General features: G+C 46.5%; 1 protein-coding gene across 5 annotated transcripts in view; it reads left to right on the top strand.

Moving 5' to 3' along the window:
* Window positions 1-15,116, top strand: part of TUB (TUB bipartite transcription factor) — a 184,668-nt gene extending 169,552 nt beyond the window's left edge. For all 5 annotated transcript variants that reach the window (XM_083164653.1, XM_083164655.1, XM_083164654.1 and 2 more), the window contains 7 exons: window positions 1,513-1,634; window positions 2,834-3,025; window positions 5,118-5,230; window positions 9,207-9,321; window positions 11,657-11,755; window positions 12,351-12,522; window positions 14,065-15,116. In XM_083164653.1, the coding sequence (XP_083020779.1) occupies window positions 1,513-1,634; window positions 2,834-3,025; window positions 5,118-5,230; window positions 9,207-9,321; window positions 11,657-11,755; window positions 12,351-12,522; window positions 14,065-14,198 (947 nt within the window). In that variant the 3' untranslated portion in view covers window positions 14,199-15,116. The remainder of the gene's footprint in view (window positions 1-1,512; window positions 1,635-2,833; window positions 3,026-5,117; window positions 5,231-9,206; window positions 9,322-11,656; window positions 11,756-12,350; window positions 12,523-14,064) is intronic.
* The last annotated feature ends 10,399 nt before the right edge of the window (window positions 15,117-25,515 follow it).

Raw genomic sequence — 25,515 nt, 5'->3', positions numbered from 1 at the left:
TTTCTTAGTGCGTTCCCCACACAGCAGTCTCTTTTTTCTCTTGTTCTAAAAATCATTGTATACTCGACTGCTGGGAACAGCACCCCCTCCATCGATCAGATTATTTGGGGCCCTTCCTAAAATATTATATTTACTCGGTGTGCAGATGTGCAAACCAGCTCCCTAGTGGAGCCAATACTACTATAATCCACCAATCACTGATCTGCGATACTCAGTGTAGTCAGTGCTAGAGGCAGGGCAGAAGAGAGCCTGGCTGAGCCCAGGTATTTCGCTGGGTGCGTGGCCCAATCACAGAGGCGTGGCCATGCACCCTTAAAGAAACTACAGAAAATAGTACTTTTCTTGTCTCCCTGGCCACACTGCACCCCAGCAGAGAGCAGTGTGTGCTGGGGGGAGGAGAGGAGATGCTGCTGCTCCTGTTTTCTGGTACTGGAAGAGGACCAGGCCCCTCTATCAGACCTGGGCCCGGATTAGAACTAGTACCAGCGCCACCCCCCCCCTCCCCCACCCCCCCCCCCCCCCCCCCCCGGCTAGAAGCACAAGATGAGGAATTTACAGGCATGGACAGCTGGTCTGGAACTGGAGTATCTATAAATGGGGAAAATTAAAGTGTCGCCTTCAGGGGGACTGTATAATAGGCTTTGTATCATTATATAGTTATTTATGCCAGGCCGGGGCACCACGTTCAGCCCACATCCTTGATCTTCTTGACCCTGAAGGCCTTAACCACTGCCGATGTTTTATCTGTCAAACTTTTGTACCGGCCAACCCAATGTATGTTTGTAATTTGGTCTCAGTCAAGGGCTTAATGCCAGTGTACTGTCTGGCAGGTAAGTGCTAGGCAGTGTCGCCAAGTGAGGGGGGGGAGGAGGTACTAATTACCCAGGCCTGGTGGACGGGGCACAGTGGGGCAGCAGCGGGACTTCTCAACCTATCACACGCTGCAGTGTGGCCACAAGTGCTATTGTATCTGTGTTGTAGTCTAAGGGTCACGCCTCCCACAATTAGGCCACTCCTCCGGAAAAGTACCTGGTCCCAGCCAGACTATCTACTGTCCTGGTGTAGGCTGTAGGATGGAAGGAATAGGGTATTGGGGGTCCTCAGTGGCAGTCATTATAGGAATATTCCTGGATCCTACAGAGGGATAGGTGAGGTGCCCTCATACGCCAATACTTATTATGGCGCTGTATACTGACACATCTTTATGGACAATGCCATAATGCATATAACAGGGCGCTCAACATGCCACCATCCAGCTGCTATGGAACTACACATCCCAGCATGCACTGCCACAGTTTTAGCATGCCTTAATAGCCAAACTGTGTGCCGTGCATTCTGGGATGTGTAGTTCCACAGCAGCTGAAGGGCGTCATGTTGAGTAACCCTGGTGTATAGGAAATGATTGAGCAGCAACTGTATAACGGATGATTAATACACCGTCCTGTACAGTGTCCCCGGATCAGGAGAGGTGGCCTGGCCCTCACTGCAGTGTGGTCTCTCTCACTGTCGCAGGTATATCGAGCAGCATGAACTTTGATGAGGAAGAAGATGAGGAAGATGAAGACAGCTCCAGCTCCTCCCAGCTGAACAGTAACACCAGGCCGGGCTCTGCCACTAGCAAGAAGTCTAATAAGGTCAGTAGTGTCCCAACTAAGTTACGCATGCACGGCATTGTGGGTCGCCTGGTCAGGTGGTCGCATACCCTTCCTTGGGATGGCCAATGGTGCGGTTGCCATTGATGGTGATATCCAGTGGCGGCTCTTACCTCTGCGGAGGAGGGGGGCTGCTGCTCCCTCCGCTGGTGCTACTGCTGTGCTCCTTGCCCCGCCAATGCCAATCATGGTTCCAGCCACCAGTCCCGGTCCCCGCCGTGGGGCCAGTGCATGCACAGTAGCTTCTTCGGTACTGTGCATGTGCTGGCCCCTAGCCTCTATGGCAGGGATGGGGACCCTTCGGCCCTCCAGCTGTTGTAGCATGGCAACATAGCAAAACTGTAACAAGGCATGCTGGGATGTGTAGTTCCTCAACAGCTGGATGGCCAAAGGTTCCCCGTCCGTGCTCTATGGGCTGCTTCTGCAGCAGTCCCATGAGGCACATGCAGGGTCCTGGGTCCAGCACTTGCACAGTATAGTTCTCGTACTGCGCATGCACGGAACCTGGTTTTTATGGGCTGCTGCTCAGCAGCCCATGTAGAGGCGTCCTGGAGGGAGGGAACACCTCCCAATGGGACCGCCTGGGGCGACTGGCAAGTTGGACTTCCAATAGGAAGTCACAGCCAGTCACAGTGAAGCCAGAGCAGTCTCATAGACAGCATCTGGGTTCACTTAGGCAGAGTACAGGGGCGGAGTTTACCTGGGGGGGGGGGTAAAAAACGCCACTGGTGATATCGTGAATAGCCATTTATGGTAGAAAACTATGCAATGGAATGGTTTGACCAACCAATGCCCTTTTTCTTCGACTGACTGCCCCATTCGCTAATCAGAACCTGGGGGTGGGGATTATCCAGTGTGGGGGTGGAGCTGGGCTCCGTGGCCCGATACCTTGGAAGGAGGAAGGTAATTTGGTTATACTGTGCCATCAATTGGGAGAAACCAGTTTTCTGAAGCCCGCCAGGAGCCACCTACAATGTTATACGGTACTGTGCATTAATAATCCTCATATACATGCCACAAACCACCTAATACCGATCGGTCTATACATACACAGGCCAACGATCATCCTGGGAGCCACCAAGCTACTCAGAGGACCAGACCATTGACAAGCTTGGCCGCCCAGTGGTATCTCGTTTGCTGATTGGTCATTGGTATTTATTAATGGGACCATGTTCCTGCAGGAGACCGCCTCAGCCCCAAGCCCGCCCAGTAATGAACCGTCTGTCGATGTGGAGGACCTGGAGGAATTTTCCATGAGACCAGCTCCTCAGGGGGTCACCATCAAGTGCAGGATCACAAGAGACAAAAAGGGAATGGATCGGGGGATGTACCCAACGTACTACCTCCATCTGGAGCGGGAGGATGGTAAAAAGGTCATAACGAAATTCAACAGCCTCTTATGTTACTGATATGTGTCATTATAGAGAATTTACTGTACTGATGGTTGGTTGCAGATTACACTGCTCTACTCCTCTTACTGTAGAGAATCCTCCTGTATTGCTGGTTGCACCTACTCTAGGATTCCCAAGTGTAATCTTTTATATGCTGAAGCGGTCGGCGTAAGTGACGCACTTCCCCCTCAAGCTTGCAAGTGGTACAGTCCAAGCAAAGGACTACGTCAAGCCATATCTGAGATATGAGGACTATAATATCGAAATAAAAACCCAGCGGCTCAGAATTTTACCCATACTGCAGGGATTTCCTATTCAATTACAGGAGAGAACATTAGATGCGATGATCTTTCATGCACCCCCAAAGCTAGTCTGAATTCTCCTAAAATCTATATTTTTAGGAAAAATGACTAGGACTTTCTCTGGAACCTTGGTAGCACCTCCCACAATTAGTCCTTAATTACTCACTTTCCGAAGCTGTGTCTTCTTCCCCCAGCATTGAGATTCAGACTCCGTTAGCAGAAAAGTTTGAGCGATTGGTTGTGCATGAGTGACACCCCTTCTCCCCAGGAGGCAGCAGCAGGGAGAACTACATCTCCCAGCAGCCCCTCCCCTCCTAGCAGCCCCCTCTCCAGTGCAGAGTTGAAGGGGAGACCACGGGGAGTCGCAAACACCACAGGACCAGTAAATATTATTTAAAAAAAATTCTCACCACACAGGATTTTCAGAACTTAATTTTTTGGGTATCATGGGTATCGTGTGTGCTCTTACCTGCACTAATCCAATATTGGACACAAGGTCCACCAGCATTTTTTTGCAGTGAAAACCTTGCACAAAATTACATTTCCTCCATAGAGGTAGGAAGGCCCTGCTCGCAAGCTTGCAATCTATAGAGAAATAGGCATTGATACACAAGGATAGGGTGGTGCATAACGGACCTCCAGATTGCAGATTGCAGTTCTTAATTAGCTGTATGAAATGGTCACCTAGCAATGTTGGCGTGGGCTCAGGAGGAAGGGAAATTGAATAAAGACACAATGGAGGTTATTTTGGTTCACTCTTTCTGACAAGTTCCAAAACCATGTGCACTGCAGGTGGGGCAGATGTAACTTGTGCAGAGAGAATTCGATTTGGCTCCATCGCTGACCGCCAACTGACCTCTCACCTAATCACCTCCTCCCACTCCCGTGTCCAAGACTTCTCTCGCGCTGCCCCCCTGCACTGGAACAACCTCCCGCCACCCATCAGGCTTTCTGATTCCCTTACCACCTTCAAGCGCTCCCTCAAAACCCACTTTTTTCGACTAGCCTATCCCTCCTCCTAACCTCTTTTGATCCTCCTATCCTGCCTCCGTTCCCCTCCGTTCCTACTTATCCTGTTGTTTTTCGTTCGCCCCCCCACCTATTTTTAGTATGTTAACTCTTATGAGTAGGGTCCTCCTGCCTCACGTACTCACCCTACCTCTTTAGCTCACCTGTCCTCCTGTCCTGTTCTTCCCTTCCTCTACTTCATCTTCAGTCTCCTCGACAATTTTGACACCTACTTCTGAACTGATGCTGATTTTATTTCTACCAGCTATACCCCTATTTATACTGTATCTTTCAACACACCCTGTACGTTACCTTGTCATTTGTTTTTTGTTTGCTATGTACGGCGCTGCAGACACTTTGCGGCGCCTTATAAATAAACGTACTACTACTACTACTACTACTTGGGTGGGGTTTTACTTCAAAGTGAGATATTGCAGTGTAAAAATAAAGCAGTCAGTATTTTCCCTGCACAGAATCAAAATATCTCACCCAAATCGAATTCTCTCTGCACATTTTACATCGGCCCCACCTGCAGTGCACATGGTTTTGTCCATCTAAGAAGGAATTTGTCAGAAAAAGTGAACCAAAATAACTCCCAATATGTGGGGTTACGTGTGGACTGTATATAGGAGATGTATTTGAATAAGAACGTTTATGAAAGTTATGTGGGCAGATTTTGATTAGTAATACAGTGTAATATTAATGTAATTAACCTATACAGTACCAGAAAGAGTCCTAATACGTGGAATATTGGACATTTTCAGGTATTCCTGTTAGCCGGCAGGAAACGGAAGAAGAGCAAAACGTCAAATTACCTCATCTCGATAGATCCCACCGACCTCTCTCGAGGAGGAGAAAGCTTCATCGGCAAACTCCGGTAAGATTATTGCCGACTTGGAATTCTGGCTCCTGTTATTGTGGCCACATCTATGTTGTATTTCTCAAGTTCATCAGGTAATAGGTTCATTTTGCCGGCCTGACGGTCAGGTCGTATGGTCCATGTGCCCAGAATTAAAGTTGGTTTTAACAGCTGGCAGCTTTAAGGCTGCTCTCTGCCAATCCTGAGGGCTGCATAATTCAAGAAGAACATAGATGATTGACTTGTTTTTATCATGTAATACATAATCTCATCCGGTTCAGACAGATATAATACAGTTATTATAGTTATAACCATTTGTCATTTTGGGGTTTCATTCAGATAGAAGTGGATAGCTGCCTGTTTTGGCACTTATCTATCAAGTACAAGCCGCTGTATTTTGCAGAGATACCTCTGGCCCCCAGCTGCGCCTCCAACACATACATGCGTCACACCACCAAAATTCTTAGTACAGCTGCTCAGACTGTCCATCAGAACCAAAGACACAGTCGCTGGTGGCGACGCCCACAAACACAAGAGACACACCCACTTTCCTCAAGCCCCACCCCAATTTTTCATAAACACTCCCTGACTGTCACTGTCCATCAAAGTTCTCCATACGAGCGCTGTCGTTAAACCATTGCAGCTCAGAGCAGGAAATGGGCTCTCTGGGACCCAGGGGTAGATGTATAATACCTGCTGCAATGTGCCCGAATGTCTGCTATTTAGGGTTCTGCTGCACAGTGGTCCCACTGGGTCAGTTTGTAACATAACTGTACCTCTCCTGGACTCCTGTCCCCATTACAGGGAACTCGGGGGTAGATTTATTAAGCCAGGAGAAGTGAGTAAGTGGCCGGTGATAATGCAGCAGCCAATCAGCTCCTAAGGGTCATTTTTCAAACTCAGCTTGTAACATGCCAGTTAGGAGCTGATTGGCTGGTGTAGTATCACTTCACCAGGCTTAATACATCTGCCTCACAGATGGTATACAGACCCTATGGTCGGCAGTGAGTAGGTTGATGCCTATGAATGGTCGACATACCCAAGGTCGACAGGGTCTAAAGTTCGACACAAGCTTTAGGTCGATCATGGGAAGGTCAGCAGATAAAAGGTTGACACGGATTTTCCATCTTTTTTTTTAACCGACATGTGCCAACAGGCGGTATTTCAACCCAACCCTCCACTATGTCGTGGTGGGAGAATACAATAGCGCGCCGAGCGCAGCGAGCCATGCGAGGGGATGCGGTGCACTTTTTTATTGTCCACATTCGGGACAAAAAAGTGAAAAACTCGTGTTGAGTTGACCTTTTGACTGTGGACCTTCCCATGGTTGACCTTAAGCTTGTGTCGGACATTCATAGATGTCGACCTACTCACTGTTGACCATAGGGTGTTGACTTAGTGAATGTTGACCTCGGCATGGTCGACCTAGCATAACGTAACCCTCACAGACTTCGCCGTCCATTCATGCGATATAATGATATAATTACCCGGATGATGGTTCTTGTCCCTGTCTAATGCTGTGCGCTGTCCCTGTAACACCGGTCACCTGGCCGGAATCTACCTTACGGCCTCACTGAATGGACATTCCCATGGGGATACACTCAGCATCACCGGCGCTCCCCCGTGCGCTCTGTCCTCTCTCACTGCATGGACATTCCCTGGGGGATACACTCAGCGTCACCATCGCTCTCCCTGTGCGCTCTGTCCTCTCTCACTGTATGGACAGGCTCTGGGGGATACACTCAGCATCACCGGCGCTCCCCCGTGCGCTCTGTCCTCTCTCACTGTATGGACAGGCTCTGGGGGATACACTCAGCATCACCGGCGCTCCCCCGTGCGCTCTGTCCTCTCTCACTGTATGGACAGGCTCTGGGGGATACACTCAGCATCACCGGCGCTCCCCCGTGCGCTCTGTCCTCTCTCACTGTATGGACAGGCTCTGGGGGATACACTCAGCATCACCGGCGCTCCCCCGTGCGCTCTGTCCTCTCTCACTGTATGGACAGGCTCTGGGGGATACACTCAGCATCACCGGCGCTCCCCCGTGCGCTCTGTCCTCTCTCACTGCATGGACATTCCCTGGGGGATACACTCAGCGTCACCATCGCTCTCCCTGTGCGCTCTGTCCTCTCTCACTGTATGGACAGGCTCTGGGGGATACACTCAGCATCACCGGCGCTCCCCCCGTGCGCTTTGTCCTCTCTCACTGCATGGACATTCCCATGGGGATACACTCAGCGTCACCATCGCTCCCCCGTGCGCTCTGTCCTCTCTCACTGCATGGAAAGGCCCTGGGGGATACACTCAGCATCACCGGCGCTCCCCCGTGCGCTCTGTCCTCTCTCACTGCATGGACATTCCCTGGGTATACACTCAGCGTCACCATCGCTCCCCCGTGCGCTCTGTCCTCTCTCACTGCATGGACAGGCCCTGGGGGATACACTCAGCATCACCGGCGCTCCCCCGTGCGCTGTGTCCTCTCTCACTGCATGGACAGGCCCTGGGGGATACACTCAGCATCACCGGCGCTCCCCCGTGCGCTCTGTCCTCTCTCACTGCATGGACATTCCCTGGGTATACACTCAGCGTCACCATCGCTCCCCCGTGCGCTCTGTCCTCTCTCACTGCATGGACAGGCCCTGGGGGATACACTCAGCATCACCGGCGCTCCCCCGTGCGCTCTGTCCTCTCTCACTGCATGGACAGGCTCTGGGGGATACACTCAGCATCGCCGGCGCTCCCCCTTGAGCTCTGTCCTCTCTCACTGCATGGACAGGCCCTGGGGGATACACTCAGCGTCGCCGGCGCTCCCCCGTGCGCTCCCCCGTGCGCTCTGTCCTCTCTCACTGCATGGACAGGCCCTGGGGGATACACTCAGCATCACCGGCGCTCCCCTGTGCGCTCTGTCCTCTCTCACTGCATGGACATTCCCTGGGGATACACTCAGCGTCACCATCGCTCCCCCGTGCGCTCTGTCCTCTCTCACTGCATGGACAGGCCCTGGGGGATACACTCAGTGTCACTGGCGCTCCCCTGTGTGCTCTGTCCTCTCTCACTGCATGGACAGGCCCTGGGGGATACACTCAGAATCGCCGGCGCTCCCCCGTGCGCTCTGTCCTCTCTCACTGCATGGACAGGCCCTGGGGGATACACTCAGCATCACCGGCGCTCCCCCGTGCGCTCTGTCCTCTCTCACTGCATGGACAGGCCCTGGGGGATACACTCAGCATCGCCGGCGCTCCCCCGTGCGCTCTGTCCTCTCTCACTGCATGGACAGGCCCTGGGGGATACACTCAGCATCGCCGGCGCTCCCCCGTGCGCTGTGTCCTCTCTCACTGCATGGACAGGCCCTGGGGGATACACTCAGCATCACCGGCGCTCCCCCGTGTGCTCTGTCCTCTCTCACTGCATGGACAGGCCCTGGGGGATACACTCAGCATCACCGGCGCTCCCCCGTGCGCTCTGTCCTCTCTCACTGCATGGACAGGCCCTGGGGGATACACTCAGCATCGCCAGCGCTCCCCCCGTGCGCTCTGTCCTCTCTCACTGCATGGACAGGCCCTGGGGGATACACTCTGCGTCACCGGCGCTCCCCCGTGCGCTCTGTCCTCTCTCACTGCATGGACAGGCCCTGGGGGATACACTCAGCATCGCCGGCGCTCCCCCGTGCGCTCTGTCCTCTCTCACTGCATGGACAGGCCCTGGGGGATACACTCAGCATCGCCGGCGCTCCCCCCGTGCGCTCTGTCCTCTCTCACTGCATGGACAGGCCCTGGGGGATACACTCAGCATCGCCAGCGCTCCCCCCGTGCGCTCTGTCCTCTCTCACTGCATGGACAGGCCCTGGGGGATACACTCAGCATCACCGGCGCTCCCCCGTGTGCTCTGTCCTCTCTCACTGCATGGACAGGCCCTGGGGGATACACTCTGCGTCACTGGCGCTCCCCGTGCGCTGTCCTCTCTCACTGCAGATTTTCCCTTTGATTTCTTATAGGTCAAACCTAATGGGCACAAAGTTTACAGTCTACGACAACGGGGTGAATCCAGTGAAGACGCCCTCTAGTTTAGAGGCTAGCAATCTACGTCAGGAACTCGCAGCCATCTGCTATGTAAGTGCGCCAGATCCATGTATAATGTCTTCAGGTGCCTTCTGGGGCTTGGCTGGGACTCCATTCTACAGATGGGCTATGGTCACTAGGTCGCCCCTGTTTAGGTTGACATACATTGAATCGACCACTTAAGGTTGACAGGGCTACGGTCGACAGGGTCAGAAGGTCGACACATGCATTAGGTCAACAATGGGAAGGTTGACAGTGGAATTGTTGATATTATTTTTCACATGTTTTGAGTTGACATGTGCCGATGTTTCATACCCTACCATCCACTAGGAGGGAGAATAAAATAGAGGCAAGCACGACGGTACACTACGATGGTGTCCATGTCTATGTCGACATTTGGGTCAAAAAATACGAAACACTCATGTTGACTTTTTGACTCTCAACCTTCCCGTTGTCCACCTAAGGCTTCTGTCGACCTTCCAACTCTGTCAACCTTAGCCATATCGACCTATTTCAGGTGTCGGTCTAAGCTTTGTCGAACTTTAGTTGTCGACCCAATGCATGTTGGTCTTTATAGGGTTGACCCAATGACCCATAACCCTACAGATCCCACCGACAGCAAATGTCTCACATTTCCCCTAAATTCCTGAAGCAGTGGTGGCCTAAGTATGATATACTAGTGAACCCGCTGCAACCTTCGTATTCGTATGCTTAATACAAATGGATACGACTGCATACGGCTCTTGTAGCGGTATGCAAATTCATATTCCGGAGTCGTTTTTTACTGATTCGTATTTTCCGATGTCGTATCCATTCATATTCATCATCAATTCATATATATATATAGCCGGCCAATAGCGCTATTCGGGGGGCGGAGCCACGGCTGCTTAGTGAATTAGGAATGAATCACCATTCTTTTGAATGGTGATTCCTGTCGTATTCTATCGATGGTGTATGCATTCTTATTTGTAAACACAAATACGAATGTGCCATCAATACAAATGCGAATTGCTGTATTTTCGGGATAGTAAATCCCAAAAATACGAATTTGTAAATAATAGGTGTATTTCTGGATTCAAATACACCTATTTTTTTTTATTATTTCCCCTTGGTAAATTTCCAGCTCTGTGTTTGTGCATGTGTGAGAAAGAGATGTGCAGATGGCGACTCACGGACACTAGATATATTCAGTGATGGCTAAACTTGACACGCCAGCTGTTGTTGAACTTCACATCCCAGCATGCCCTGCTACAGTTTTGCTATTTGGCCATGCCGAAACTGATGCAGGGCATGCTGGGATGTGTAGTTCAACAACACCTGAACTGTCAAGGTTAAGGCACCCATACATTAGGCCGACTTGTCCTTAGGACAAGTCGGACTCAATTCTCCTGTGAGACGCCCGGCAGCTCCCCGAGAGGCTCACACACAATTTGGCACTTGATGAGCCAAATTTAACATTTGATAAATCGCTTGCGATTTATCACATGTCGGGGCGCAGGGGGCGGGTGGTGAGGGTCAGGGGGCGGGCGGTGAGGGTCAGGGGGCAGCGGTGCTCTTATCAGGGGGAGCAGTGGGGCGGGCAGCGGGTCCCTGAGCGCTTGGCTGGCGGCCCCGGGGAGTGCTGACCTGGCCGGGCGGTGATGATCATAGATATCAGCACAGCAGCGCTGCGGGACGGGACGTGCAGTGGCGGGTATTAGATTTTAAAATACCTGTCAAATGACTGACCGTTCTCTGATTGGCTGGCTGAGAGCTCAGCCAATCAGAGAACGGCTAGTCATTTGACAGGAATTTTAAAATCTAATACCCGCCACTGTGCATCCCGTCCTGCAGCGCTGCTGTGCTGATATCTATGATCATCACCGCCCGGCCAGGTCAGCACTCCCCGGCGCCGCCAGCCAAGCGCTCAGGGACCCGCTGCCCGCCCCACTGCTCCCCCGGTGCCTGCTGCCTGTCAGGTGGGTAGGCATATGCATACAGGGAGGTCGGACGTGATCATATGTACTGACCGTCCGACCTCCCTGATCCGGTCTGATGCGCACGGGACCGCGCATCGGATCGGATATCACACACCTGCGATTTTGGGCCGATTTCACCAGATTATCGGCACAAAGTGTATGGGGGCCTTTAGCCATCACTGATATAGATGATAGATTTAACATATGAATCTGTTTCACTCCAGTAAATCAGTACAAACACAGCCTGTAGCGGCATCTAGTGGTCAATGTTGGAATGTTTCTGGTGAGATTTTGGAAATTAAAATTTTTTTTGAAGCTCAGAAAGAAACTGGACTACAAACAATGCTGTAAAATGTCTGTATTATTTGTTTCAGTCTGTGACATATGGAAATAAATCCATCACTTTCTTATTTATCTCATTGCATTAGGAAACCAATGTATTAGGCTTTAAGGGACCCCGGAAAATGAGCGTAATTATTCCTGGAATGAATATGGATCATGAAAGAGTTTCTATAAGGCCACGAAATGTAAGTACTGCTACTACCGAGGCTGCAATGCTTTCTTACTTCCTATAGGGGGGGCAGTAAAGTGTAAACTGGTAATGAGTCTTCTAATGGTAGGTCTGGTCATAATGAAATGAATGAGGGGTACTGCGCGGACACCCCGTCTTTTATAGTTAAGGGGCAAATATATATTTCCTTTCAATTTATTGTTTGATAATTCGGCAGCTGAGGCTATTACTATCTGTACGACGCTACTAAGTGGCTACGCACTGGCCCTTATTCTGGTTCACTCACAAAGGCAGATTCCTTCTCAAATAGACTGAACCATGCTGCACTGCAGGGGGGTAGATGTAACTTGTGCAGAGAGAGTTAGATTTGGGTGGGGTTTTACATCAAAGTGAGATCTATATTGCAGTGTATAAATAAAGCAGCCAGTATTTACCCTGCACAGAAACAAAATAACTCACCCAAATCTAAATCTCTCTGCACATGTTACATCTGCCCCACCTGCAGTGCAGCATGGTTTTGTCCATTAGAGAGTGAATTTGCCTTTGTGAGTGAACCAGAACAACCCTCTCTGTTCATCTTCCCAGTGATTCATTGTGAAATCTTGTTACAGGAACACGAAACGTTACTCTCCCGATGGCAGAACAAAAACACGGAGAGCGTCATCGAGCTGCACAATAAAACGCCCGTCTGGAACGACGACACCCAGTCCTACGTCCTGAACTTCCACGGCCGGGTCACGCAGGCTTCTGTAAAGAATTTTCAGATCATTCACGACAATGATCGTAAGTATTGGGGCGGAAGCAAAAACATTTCTGTGTCTAACACAACTTGTGAAATATTATAGGCATTGTACACGGGGGGAACAGGATGTGACATGTCAGTCATCTAGAGGTCAGGTCAATACTCTTGTCACGGGCGTCTGACTGCGCCCCAGGTCTTGCCCTGTAATTGAATAAGCCCCCTCCCTTGTTTTCACTAAGGGGGTGATTCAAGTTGGCTTGGCCAAATGCGAATTCGGTCCTCGGAGCGATGATGGGGCTTTGCACATGTGTATTGGCGAATATTCGCATGTGCAGGGCATACATACCTACATTCTGGCTGCCCTTTCCAGGAAAGGGGAGCCAGCTTAGGTAGGGGGGAAGCGGGTCGCCGGGAGTGAACAGGGGTGGGGGCGGAGCCACATGAGCTACTTGTTTGGGGCGTGCGCAATGCTTTAGCCACTCCCCCGACATGCAATGCCGTTTTTAAGGCATTGAACTGAGATGGGAGGGGCTAAAACGGCGGGTTGTTGCGGGAGCCAGTCGGCTTTCCGGGAGGGTTGCCCCTCTTTCCGGGGGGGCCGGGAGGGGGACCTGATTTCAGGGACCCTCCCTGCCGTCTCAGGAGGGAGGGAGGGTTGCTGTGCAAACGCCTTCCGCCACCATCACAGTTGGTGAGGCGTTCACGCAGAGGGGTGGCGAGAAGTGGGCGGACAGGGGGCTGGCGCATGGGGACACCTAGCGTTTCTTGAGCGTGCCCACAAAACTGGTGGGTGCTCCAAGGAAAAGGCTGGGCTTCCTCATGCAAAAGCAGGCGGGCCGAAGCCTGCATGGAGCTGGGGTGGCTGACGTCACATGACCCAGCGCCTGCCCCGTTCTAGGCAAAAAAAAGACAGCCCAGACTGACTTAATTTTTTGTTGTGAACGCCTCAAAAATCATTCGCTGGTCAGCGATCAGCGAATGATTTTTCGGCTGTACGCTTGCATGCGTATGGATGTGTGAGAGTACACACGGATATTGGCGGGGCGGTGGGGGGGGTGGGCGTTCTTTCACCCGGCGTGTGGCGTTAGTCCACATCGCTAAGCAGCGAAAGACCGCTGCATAGAGAATGAACCTGAATCAGGCCCAAGTCTCCCCTGTCACATGACGCCAGCGCGTATAGACTTATTTTTCAGAGCGAAGGCTGGATAAATCATTCGATGGTCAGGGACCATCGAATGATTTCTCCTCTGTGCGTCCGCATGTGAGCAGATGTGTATGCGGCCAGCGGCGAGGACGGGGACCGCCCATGGGAATGTCCAGCGGCTTCATGGTGTAACCAAGAAAATGCTGGGTGTTCCTATGACATGGCATGTTCCGGTGGCGGGCGGCTGGCACCACAGGACGTCAGCCGCCCTCTCTGCTTATCAAGCAAACCAGAATCACCCCATGGTCTGGAGACCAATAAAACTGCATTATAACCGATATACTGTTCCCCGGTACAGTACAATGGTGATAATGCTGCAGGACTCTAGCGCTGTGTTTATGTGGCTCTGGGTGTTCACGGTACTGTGTCTGTGTTGCAGCGGATTACATTGTCATGCAGTTTGGCCGGGTGGCAGAGGACGTGTTTACAATGGACTACAATTACCCCATGTGTGCCCTGCAGGCCTTCGCCATAGCCCTGTCAAGCTTTGATAGTAAACTGGCCTGCGAGTAAAGCCCCGAGGTCCGCCCCAGTGTCCACTTGAATCTCCGGAGGCCGCCGTCCTGGGTCTTACACTCCCGTTTCCTGCTGGCTGGACGGATCTTCATTCTATCTGTTTTTTTTTGGGTTGCCATAAGTGCGGAGAAACTTGGTGTTTATACACAGCTAATATTTTTATCCGGAGGAGTTTCTTTTTGTAAATAGACTTTGTGAGCGCTCATAGAAGGGGAAACGCCCCTACGTTACTTTCGTTATGAAATGTTGCACCCGTTTCTACAATTGTCATTTTCTTTTTGTATTTGTCACGATGACGAGGCCGACAGTGGGCAAGGTATTTGGTGATTTGAAGCTTTAAACTGAACCACAAGGAATAGTCTTCGGCATGGACTGGGAGTCGCCGAGCGGTGAATCCCGCGCGGTGGTCTGAAGTGTACAGTACGAGTCGCCTTCGCAACTTATACCAGGAGCCTAACAAACTTGTCCTAATCTTTCCTGTGCGATGTGTATTAGTAAGCTGAATCTGTGGCTAACACGTGCTAGCGATGCCTGACTCTCTGGGCAGATGTTTGTTGTTGATCATGGAAAGCACAAGTACGACGACGATAACCAGCGTGAACTGGAAAACCCTCACCCCCCACCCCCTCACCCCCTCACCCCCAGCTCACGTCACTTGTCTGTCCAGAGGTTTTGTTTGGATCTGATACAAATCTTCTTTTCAGTGCATCCTACGGACCAGCTACAGTCATCGGCGATATTGTGGTTCCAAGGTTCTGTATTCTGATTATAAACCACCTTTATAGCCTCTCGGTGGCAGGGAAGCCTTGATGGACTCCGTCGCCTTCTCATAACTCAAAACACTTTTTGGCATTAGTGAAAAGGGGGTGATCGATATTTTGAGAGATGTGTTCTATATTAAATACGATATCTGGCCGTCATTGTCTGCTTTATTTATTTCCATCATGATGTCTCGGTCAAACACACCTGAATCCCAACAGCAGGAGACCTACGGGGGTAATCAATCTGGGATTCCGACTGTCGGAACGGAGGGACAGTCGGAATCCCGGCCGGGACGTTTTCGGTCCTCTCGAATTCAATGTTTTGACTTTTGAGTGTAGAAAGTCCAAGGTTTGGCGGAAAAGGCTGCGGATTGTCGAACAATGGCAGAGAGTTCCTCAATCCGATGTCTTCTCTGACAGCACAGATGCAACTTGTTTTAAATTCGGATCTGTTTTCGGAAACATTGACTAAGCGATGGCCGCTGTTTCCGCCGAAGGAAGTAACGGACAAAATTTAATACCCCCCATAAGGGGCATATTTACTAAAGTGTTGGTTTTTGGAAGTGGAAATGTGGACCATAACAACCAATCAGATTCCAGCTTGAAGAAGGCGCTAGATAAATGCTGTAGAATCTCTCTCCATATTCAGCAAGGTTGAAACAGATCAGTGTCCCTGCAAAAATTGCTTTCTATTTCGGGATTTCGGGATACGGTCATTAGGTCTACAACAACTAGGTCGACAAGCATTGGGTCGACACCACTAGGTCGGCATGCAGCAAGGCTGACATGGGTTAAGGTCAACATGGGTCTAGGTCGACATGACATTAGTTCGACAGTAAATGACATTAGTTCAAAAGGTCAACATGAGCTTTTTCACTGTTTTTTTGAGCCGTCATGTGCCGACAGGCGGTATTTCATGCCTTACCATCCATTAGGGCATGGTGGGAGAATAAAATAGTGTGCTGAGCGTAGCGAGGCTCCGTGCCTGATGCATTGCGAGCGATGCGAGGGGATGTGGTGCACTTCAAACTGTGTCCATGTTGACTGTGTCAACATTCGGGTAAAAAAAAACAGTGAAAAACTCCATGTCGACCCTTTGACTGTCAACCTTTATTTTTGACTGTCAACCTTAATTTTTTCACTCCTCATAATGCAGCAGGGACATGTGAACATACATGCAGTATACATGTAATATATGTGCTGACTGCACCCCGACACCAGGGGCAGGCTTTGGAGGACAGTGATGTAGAATGCGGACTCCAGGGGGCCGTCTGCGGATGTTTTGGAGAGCGCTTGCCATCCCCGGATAAAGCAAGCCAGCACATATATGACATACATCAACTATTGAAGTACATTTATTTATATATGCAAAGTCTATCTAATTTATTTATTTCGCTCGCAACCAAATAATTAAATGTCCAGATTTATAACCAATGAATATTATTTATGAATGTAAACTGATGAAACTGTATCATGGATTACAAAATATAACAATACAGGTATTTATACATAATAACGATTATTGCTCCAGCATCCTTAAATAAAGCTAACCTCAGTTATATGTGTATGCGAATTACAGTGCTGGGGGCGTGGCTATGAAGCAGCAGCCATTTTGTGATACTAAGTCTTTGTGTCCGCCATTTTAGATACTGCCACATGGCATTCAGCCATCTTATGATAACTGTCGGCCATCTTAAATTCCACTACATGGCCCACAAAGGAACTTTAGCAAAGACTTATACCTTCCGCCTGGCAATCACACATACTCTGATCTACTTTCCTTCTAATAACTCGTACATGCAGCAAACACACTTCACCTGCAGCATACACAATTGAATATCATTCAAGCTACAATGTACTTCTGTGTACAGAACACCTAACTGGCCCATACAATCTATGGCCTTGCTATATCTTACACACATCACATGCCGTTACACACACACCATCCGAGCATCATGCTATCCACATTTCTTACATATACGTAGGCTCCATCAGATAGTCTATCCAGACACTCTTACTGGACATCACACAAAGCACTCGCACTCTGTTCTTGCATAGCCTTACACATGCATTCAAACACCAAGAATCCCTTTGAGAACAACACACTCACTTTCATACAAAGAGTCCATACCATATACTACAGAACTCCTTTGCAACCAATTCCTTAATCACACAGTGGCTAGTTTAACTATCCAGACACATAGCAGAGAAAAGCAAGCTATTTACACTCCTTGCATACAAACGATCCAGGAACTAGGCCTCTGCTTTTCCACATGGCAGCAGCAGGCTTAGACCTCCCTTTGTCCACATGTAAACGTACACGGCTATATCTACCAATTTAAGCATATCCTTGCTCACAAATCATAACAGCTACAGGTTAGCTAAACATCATTCACTGATCACCTTCAACTACAGACAGAAGCTTTCTTTGTCCAAACCATCGGTAAACGTACGCTGGGCCTATGCACATGTTACTATCTGAAAACAGACTAAGAATGGAAGTTAACTACATTTAAACTCTCTAGCATAATCCATATCCATAACCGAGGTCCTAGTACACAATATATATAGGTAGAGTATACTTAACACTTCCTGCCACACATGTAGTAGACGGCCACTCTTCCCGGGGAATCTAAGTCCATCTTATCTGGTCGACTTTTCAAAAGCAACTAACTTAAAACTGTATTTTTCTTCCCAAGAGAACTTTCTAGGGGGAGGGGTTGATCCTATTGTCTTCCCCTGGTATCACTAGATAGACACGCCCCTTTGTTTGCTGTATCTTGTGACTGGCTTAGCTAGTCTCTTTGGAAATGTTAATGACTTCATTTCTAATGCTGGTTTAGCTGTTTTTCCTGTGACTAACTTATAATTTGTTATAACATGTGAGTGTGACATGATATGGAATTCTAATAACTGTCATCTGATAGCTAGTGTAATTTCGCACATTTAGAGTCCAAGCATGACATCTATGCTGGAATATGTAACTTAATATTCAATCTTTTCCTTACTTATGAGATATGAATAATATTTATCTCAGACTCTATTAATGTTATGGGCATGATTATGATTATGATTATGGAAATTATATGCTGGGAAAAATTAGGTATTGACAGTCGCCCATTTGACAGAATATAAAACTGTCACATTAATAATGCATAATTTCCGCATTAATTTTCATAATTCATAAAATTTCAATATTTTTCATAAAAATATTTTTCATTGATAATAAAAAAAAATTTTTTTAAAGGGTGGAACTTATGTGTATATGTATAAAGAAGGGGATGTATCATTTTTGCGCAATGGCCTAATCCGAGATTAATAATAAATGGGGGAGTGCATTTACTTAACGCCGGCATGTCCAGACCATGACCTCACAATAGTTGTAGGGCCACAGCCCAGCCACACACGACTGAATGATACATTTGGGGAGTGTATGTGTAGTTGTTTAGGTGGGTGTAGTGTTCCTGCATAGGTGTTGTGTAACCTACCGCAGGGTGTACAGGGTTGTACAACCTTCATATGTCCTACAAAGGATGCTGGGTAAACATGGATGAGCAACATAACAAAAACAATTTAACAGAGTATTATAAAGATTTCCTGAAAGAGTGGAGAACAGTCATTTCTCCTTGGGCAGTAGGGGATTAAAAACCTGAATAGGGTCCCAGGATAAAAACCTTCTACGCCCTTTGGGTCATTCCTAGTGTCTCTTGACATTAAAACTAAGGGCCAAAGAAAAAGTCTCATAGTGGGTCTTCTGCTCATCACGACGTGGGGTCGTCTAGGGGTCATCATTCTCTTGGTCGGCTTGTGCAGTTCGTCGGCTCTTGGGGCTTTCTAGCTGGGTTCCTGTCCAGTCATCTGTCGGTATCCAAGTCGTCATCTCGAGGACCATCATCTGTCTACTGCTGGGCTCGTCTCTCCCTCTCCATTGCATCTGTAGGAAAAAGAAGTATCAATATTTCTGCATTTCCACCTATTTTCCCTACCATCCTTGGCTTCTTGTATTCCATCCGATCCACTTGTAGACTTCCGATAGTTCTGTCGTCGACTTGTTTCCCTGCAGAGACATCAACAGAAAAAAAACTTCCCAAGCGTTAGAAAAACCCATCCCGCCTCCCACATCTGCGAAGCTTCTACACTCTAGAGTGCTACAGTTTAACCCTCGCCTTACTGTCTTTTGACACTAGGTGGCGCTCTAATTTATTTAAGGGTATTTCTACCCTGTACTACCAAACCTCTTTCAGTTTAACCTCTATACCACTCCATATATTTACAAATACAGTTGTCTGAGCCAAATAATCTGTGTTCTTCTTCGGAAAAATGTGACTAGAGGAAATCTGAGATATTCAGAATATTCAATCTCTCATTTTCCTCTTCTCTGTCTAATCACTAGGGACTATCAGTTACTTGACATCTGGACCTAACACTATCAATATCTGGAGATTTATAAATCTCATTTAAAAAAACACTAATATATATATCTCGTTGTCTAGGGGATGAAACTTTTTCAATGTTAGGTCCATACGCTCTCCATGCAATTAGGAGCAATAGGGGTTTCCAAATCCAATGCGTCACATTTGACCGGGTCCAATCACAGCTCTTTCCGGCTTACTAAACAACACAACAGAAAAACAAATCGTTAGACACCTTACACGACACATGTCTGATTCTGCGAACCATCAAAACAAACAATGACAATCAAACAAACAAAAGAGAGTACGTATAAACTATCCATTAACTTCCATTTCTCCTTACCTGATTCCTAAGAACCTGGACTGACAGTTACATCACATACAAGTCACCACTAGGTGGCTTTTAACCTTTAACCACTTCCCTATATCTATGTGTTTACATACATATGTGTCATGGGAACTATACGTCATGTAATGAACAAGCATGTTTCAAAACAAATTTCCTTATACGTCATTACCCTGGTACCGAGGGCGGATCGTATGCAGTACTCCTTTGAGTAGAACATGTTATCTTGTTCTCTACCTTTCCTCGTGTTCTATACCTGTATGTCTTACCATAATCTAAACCTTCATGTGTACGCTGTAATATTGTGTTCTATTCTTAAATCTTTAATCTACTTGCAAAAAAAGGGGAGAAAGAAAGTTTTGGGAGTCTTGCTGGTTATCGTTCTTCTTGTGCGACATCTCTGCTTCTCTATACCTACAGCAGTTATTAACCTGGGGATGTAATTAACTTCAAATACAATTTGGCATTCTCAATTTATCTTGTTACCTTAATACTTATTACCTGAGTCAGTGTGAAACCAGTATACCTACTTCTCCAGCTGTGTCAATTTGGCATTGACTGTACCGTCTCTTACCACTTGGGGAAAAACACCATCTTCTCTGGCTGTTTGACTCCGCCTTACATTTGACTTCTCTCGTCTCGGAGTTGACAGCTGTCTTGAATATTACGTTGACACTTACTAATCCTTAACAAGGAGTTGACACAGGGTATAGGTTAGTCAGTTTCACAATTACATCAGACACTTTAGAATAACTGGTCCCATTATATATATGAATGGGGGAGTATTGCTATTCCGCATTAACAGTCTAATTGCATCTGTGTCATCACTTTTCCTATTGCCACTTCCTATACCACAGTTTTAAACAAACACTATGCCTCTTCTCACCTCGCGTTGATGAGAGCAGACATTATTTTCAATTCTTATTGTGTAATTCATCCGGTTCGAAGCTATCAACACTGGGAAATTCTAAAACTTGCTGATTCCTTTTTCATTTCTTTTGGCAAACCACTGCTCGTTCACCGTGCTCACAGCACTTGATAAAAGCAGCCAATCCTTTTGGCTGGCTTGCTTCCTTCCCTAACATGCACGTTATCACAGCGTGACCCTTTATTACCCATAATTACAGGAATAAACGTTCACAGCTTAATAGATATCGGTGGGTTATTACTTATCTGAGAGCTCCCCAAACACTCACTTCTACAGCTTCCTAGAACATCCCACAGTCAAGCAGGTGCGAAGGATACGAGGCATTGATACTCAATCACCAAGCTCTCAACTAGCAGCGAACTTCTAGTTGACCTACAAGGCGCGGCCAGTCTCTCCAGGGCACAACAAACTTGTTTTCCTGTGACCCCCAGAGACCGGAGGAGCTCAACGGAATTCGAAGTTCCGATTTTCGCTCCTGTTCCCTTCCGGTAGACCAAAATAGGTAGGTCGACGGAAGGGGCAGTAAAATGGGTACGTCGACTCGTACGTCATCGCGTATCCCCCGTGTGTCCTATTTCAACACACAATCCTTAGCGCTAAGGGCAATCCTTTCACCTTCCAGGAATTTCTACATCTGGGTACCATTCACTTTAACATTACTATCTATATTTCTGTACAGAAAATATTCCTAGGCTGGTAGCTCTTCTACTGGATGTCACACGAGTGTTCCCTTGACTATCAATGGGAATTTAATCAATACTATTTGAATTTCTTGAATTTTGAACAATAATAAAAGAATCCTGTTTGTAACTCAACAGGAGTCTTACTCAATATGTATGAATTTATAATTATCACTCAATTAAGTATCACTACCCATCCTTGGGCACTTACCTGTACAGCGTACCTAGGCAATCACATGTGCCCGCACATGTGTCCGTCACGCAAACAGTGTCTCCCTGAGCGGCAGACGTTGACACCCATGTGTCCGAGTCCCGCCTTCTTTTGTATACTTTGCAAACCTATTTGCACTTGTATTTAACTTAATTCTTCAAGAAATCCAAACAGTACACTCTTTCTATAACATTTGTGGTTAGCATGGATATGGCACTATGAATTTAACACCTCTTACAATACTGTAGATATCTCACATTCACAGGGGAAAACAAATGCAATTTTACTCTTAACAGGTACAAACTCCACACAGTACACTACCTCTTACCAGTTTTTCCATGCACTTATGCATTTGGGGTAACAGATCATAACAGGAGAAAAAAAAAACTTCTGTTTCTATTGTGAACTATTTAAACTGCAGTCTCTGGTGGGAGAGAAAGCAACTGAATGAACCATTCCTATTCAAATTTTGCCTTTCTAAGTGGAGTTGCTTTGTCTAAGTTTCCAGGTTAAGAATCTATTGTCTCAACACCTTAATTTACATCTAAATACCCTCTGGCTGTCCCTTTTAAAAGTTAAGAATCTTTTTCTTTGCTGTATTATATGCTTAGGAGAAAATCTGTCTTTTAGCCTGAAATAAAAAAAAGAAAAATGTTATATATCATAACTTGATAATAATTACTTTCAGTTTCAGGTTTACTACTTTAGAGTAACATTCAAATTTCATACTGCTTGGACATATGTTGATTTTAACTGTACCTGATTTTTCTATTGACTGGTATTTTATCTCTCTCTGCTTTTATCTTTCTAAAGCTAAAATACTTTAGACTCAATCCTATCAATTATGGGAATGAAAGTTTACTATTCTCATTACCATATGTTGAAAGGTATACTAAAAATAAAATAAATTTATTTAGTAGAAAATAGCATTCTTACCCAGAATTCTTTGCAACATACAATTATACATATGGCTTTCTCAGGTTGAGATGGTCTGCAGTAAAATACCTGCAATTTATGGCTATACATTATTCCCTTATAATCCGCTTCTGCTGCAATTATAAAAAAAAATGTGCATTTATTTAAAATTTTGCACTGCTTATAAAACAATTCAAATTAAAAAAAAACAATTCAACCTGAAACAGCCCTTGCCAATCATATCTGACTATTATTTAAAAGATAAACATCAAAAGGAGATACCATCACATGAGAAAAAAAAACAAATTATTAAAACATATTTACTTATAGAATCGCATCTTGGTATTTAAATATAAATAAATGTTTTTCCTTTTGTCCCAAAGTCCAAAATTAGTATCTTACAGATTATGCATATGCAGGCCCGGACTATCAGCACTAGAAAAACCCAAAACAAAACCGAAAAATTTAAAATAATTATTTCTATTTTATATGTGATCCCTCCCTTGCTGATCGGCTCAAATCTGCATAATATTGCATATCTTTAAGTATATAATATCCCACGACGAGCACCCATCTATTGAAGTACATTTATTTATATATGCAAAGTCTATCTAATTTATTTATTTCGCTCGCAACCAAATAATTAAATGTCCAGATTTATAACCAATGAATATTATTTATGAATGTAAACTGATGAAACTGTATCATGGATTACAAAATATAACAATACAGGTATTTATACATAATAACGATTATTGCTCCAGCATCCTTAAATAAAGCTAACCTCAGTTATATGTGTATGCGAATTACAGTGCTGGGGGCGTGGCTATGAAGCAGCAGCCATTTTGTGATACTAAGTCTTTGTGTCCGCCATTTTAGATACTGCCACATGGCATTCAGCCATCTTATGATAACTGTCGGCCATCTTAAATTCCACTACATGGCCCACAAAGGAACTTTAGCAAAGACTAATACCTTCCGCCTGGCAATCACACATACTCTGATCTACTTTCCTTCTAATAACTCGTACATGCAGCAAACACACTTCACCTGCAGCATACACAATTGAATATCATTCAAGCTACAATGTACTTCTGTGTACAGAACACCTAACTGGCCCATACAATCTATGGCCTTGCTATATCTTACACACATCACATGCCGTTACACACACACCATCCGAGCATCATGCTATCCACATTTCTTACATATACGTAGGCTCCATCAGATAGTCTATCCAGACACTCTTACTGGACATCACACAAAGCACTCGCACTCTGTTCTTGCATAGCCTTACACATGCATTCAAACACCAAGAATCCCTTTGAGAACAACACACTCACTTTCATACAAAGAGTCCATACCATATACTACAGAACTCCTTTGCAACCAATTCCTTAATCACACAGTGGCTAGTTTAACTATCCAGACACATAGCAGAGAAAAGCAAGCTATTTACACTCCTTGCATACAAACGATCCAGGAACTAGGCCTCTGCTTTTCCACATGGCAGCAGCAGGCTTAGACCTCCCTTTGTCCACATGTAAACGTACACGGCTATATCTACCAATTTAAGCATATCCTTGCTCACAAATCATAACAGCTACAGGTTAGCTAAACATCATTCACTGATCACCTTCAACTACAGACAGAAGCTTTCTTTGTCCAAACCATCGGTAAACGTACGCTGGGCCTATGCACATGTTACTATCTGAAAACAGACTAAGAATGGAAGTTAACTACATTTAAACTCTCTAGCATAATCCATATCCATAACCGAGGTCCTAGTACACAATATATATAGGTAGAGTATACTTAACACTTCCTGCCACACATGTAGTAGACGGCCACTCTTCCCGGGGAATCTAAGTCCATCTTATCTGGTCGACTTTTCAAAAGCAACTAACTTAAAACTGTATTTTTCTTCCCAAGAGAACTTTCTAGGGGGAGGGGTTGATCCTATTGTCTTCCCCTGGTATCACTAGATAGACACGCCCCTTTGTTTGCTGTATCTTGTGACTGGCTTAGCTAGTCTCTTTGGAAATGTTAATGACTTCATTTCTAATGCTGGTTTAGCTGTTTTTCCTGTGACTAACTTATAATTTGTTATAACATGTGAGTGTGACATGATATGGAATTCTAATAACTGTCATCTGATAGCTAGTGTAATTTCGCACATTTAGAGTCCAAGCATGACATCTATGCTGGAATATGTAACTTAATATTCAATCTTTTCCTTACTTATGAGATATGAATAATATTTAATGTTATGGGCATGATTATGATTATGATTATGGAAATTATATGCTGGGAAAAATTAGGTATTGACACAACATACTGTATATGTTCATATGTGCTAACCGAATAAAAAATCAGCATATTACAGTCTGAGTTCCTGCTGGTAATTTTAGGCACACCGCAGAGTCTTAGTCAAACGTTCTACCCATATACAGCTACTAGAGATCAGGGAGGGATATAATATTAAACCACAATCTCGGTTAGTTAATCCCTCCCGGTGGGGTGTGTGGCCTAATGGATAGACCATTAGGCCCCACCCCTGAGGTTCCCTGCAGTGTCTCCTCTCTGGGTTTCTCCGAGAGAGGAGACTTAGAAAGTAGGTAAGGTTGTTATAGGGTTATAATTCTTCCTTCACAGCCAAAGTAAGCAGGACCAGATGCATGGAAAAGCCTTATAGTCTGAATCTAGAATTAAATGTGTTATACGAGGGGCTGGTCTTGATTTCCCACCCAGGGCAGCCGAGAGGAATGCTGGGCCCCGGAAAAAATTTGGAGGCGTGGCCTAAGTGTGGGAGGTGTGGGCACCTCCCGCACTTAGACCACGCCCCCAAAATGTTAAGAGGAGGGTGAAAGAAAACTCTAAAATCTGTAATCTCTGCAGCAGCACACACGTACAGCATACATACGTACTGCTTTAACTCAATGTTTAATTCCAGGATATGCGGATATTTTGCTCATCTATGTCCATATTATTATTACCAGTTATTTATATAGCGCACACATATTCCACAGCGCTGTACAGAGAATATTTAAACATACATCTG

This window comes from Crinia signifera, chromosome 11 (genome assembly GCF_055691185.1).
Source record: "Crinia signifera chromosome 11, ASM5569118v1, whole genome shotgun sequence".
In the NCBI taxonomy this organism is placed as follows: domain Eukaryota; kingdom Metazoa; phylum Chordata; class Amphibia; order Anura; family Myobatrachidae; genus Crinia; species Crinia signifera.
Note: the sequence above shows the minus strand (reverse complement) of the source record. Positions and strands in the feature narration are given on the sequence as shown.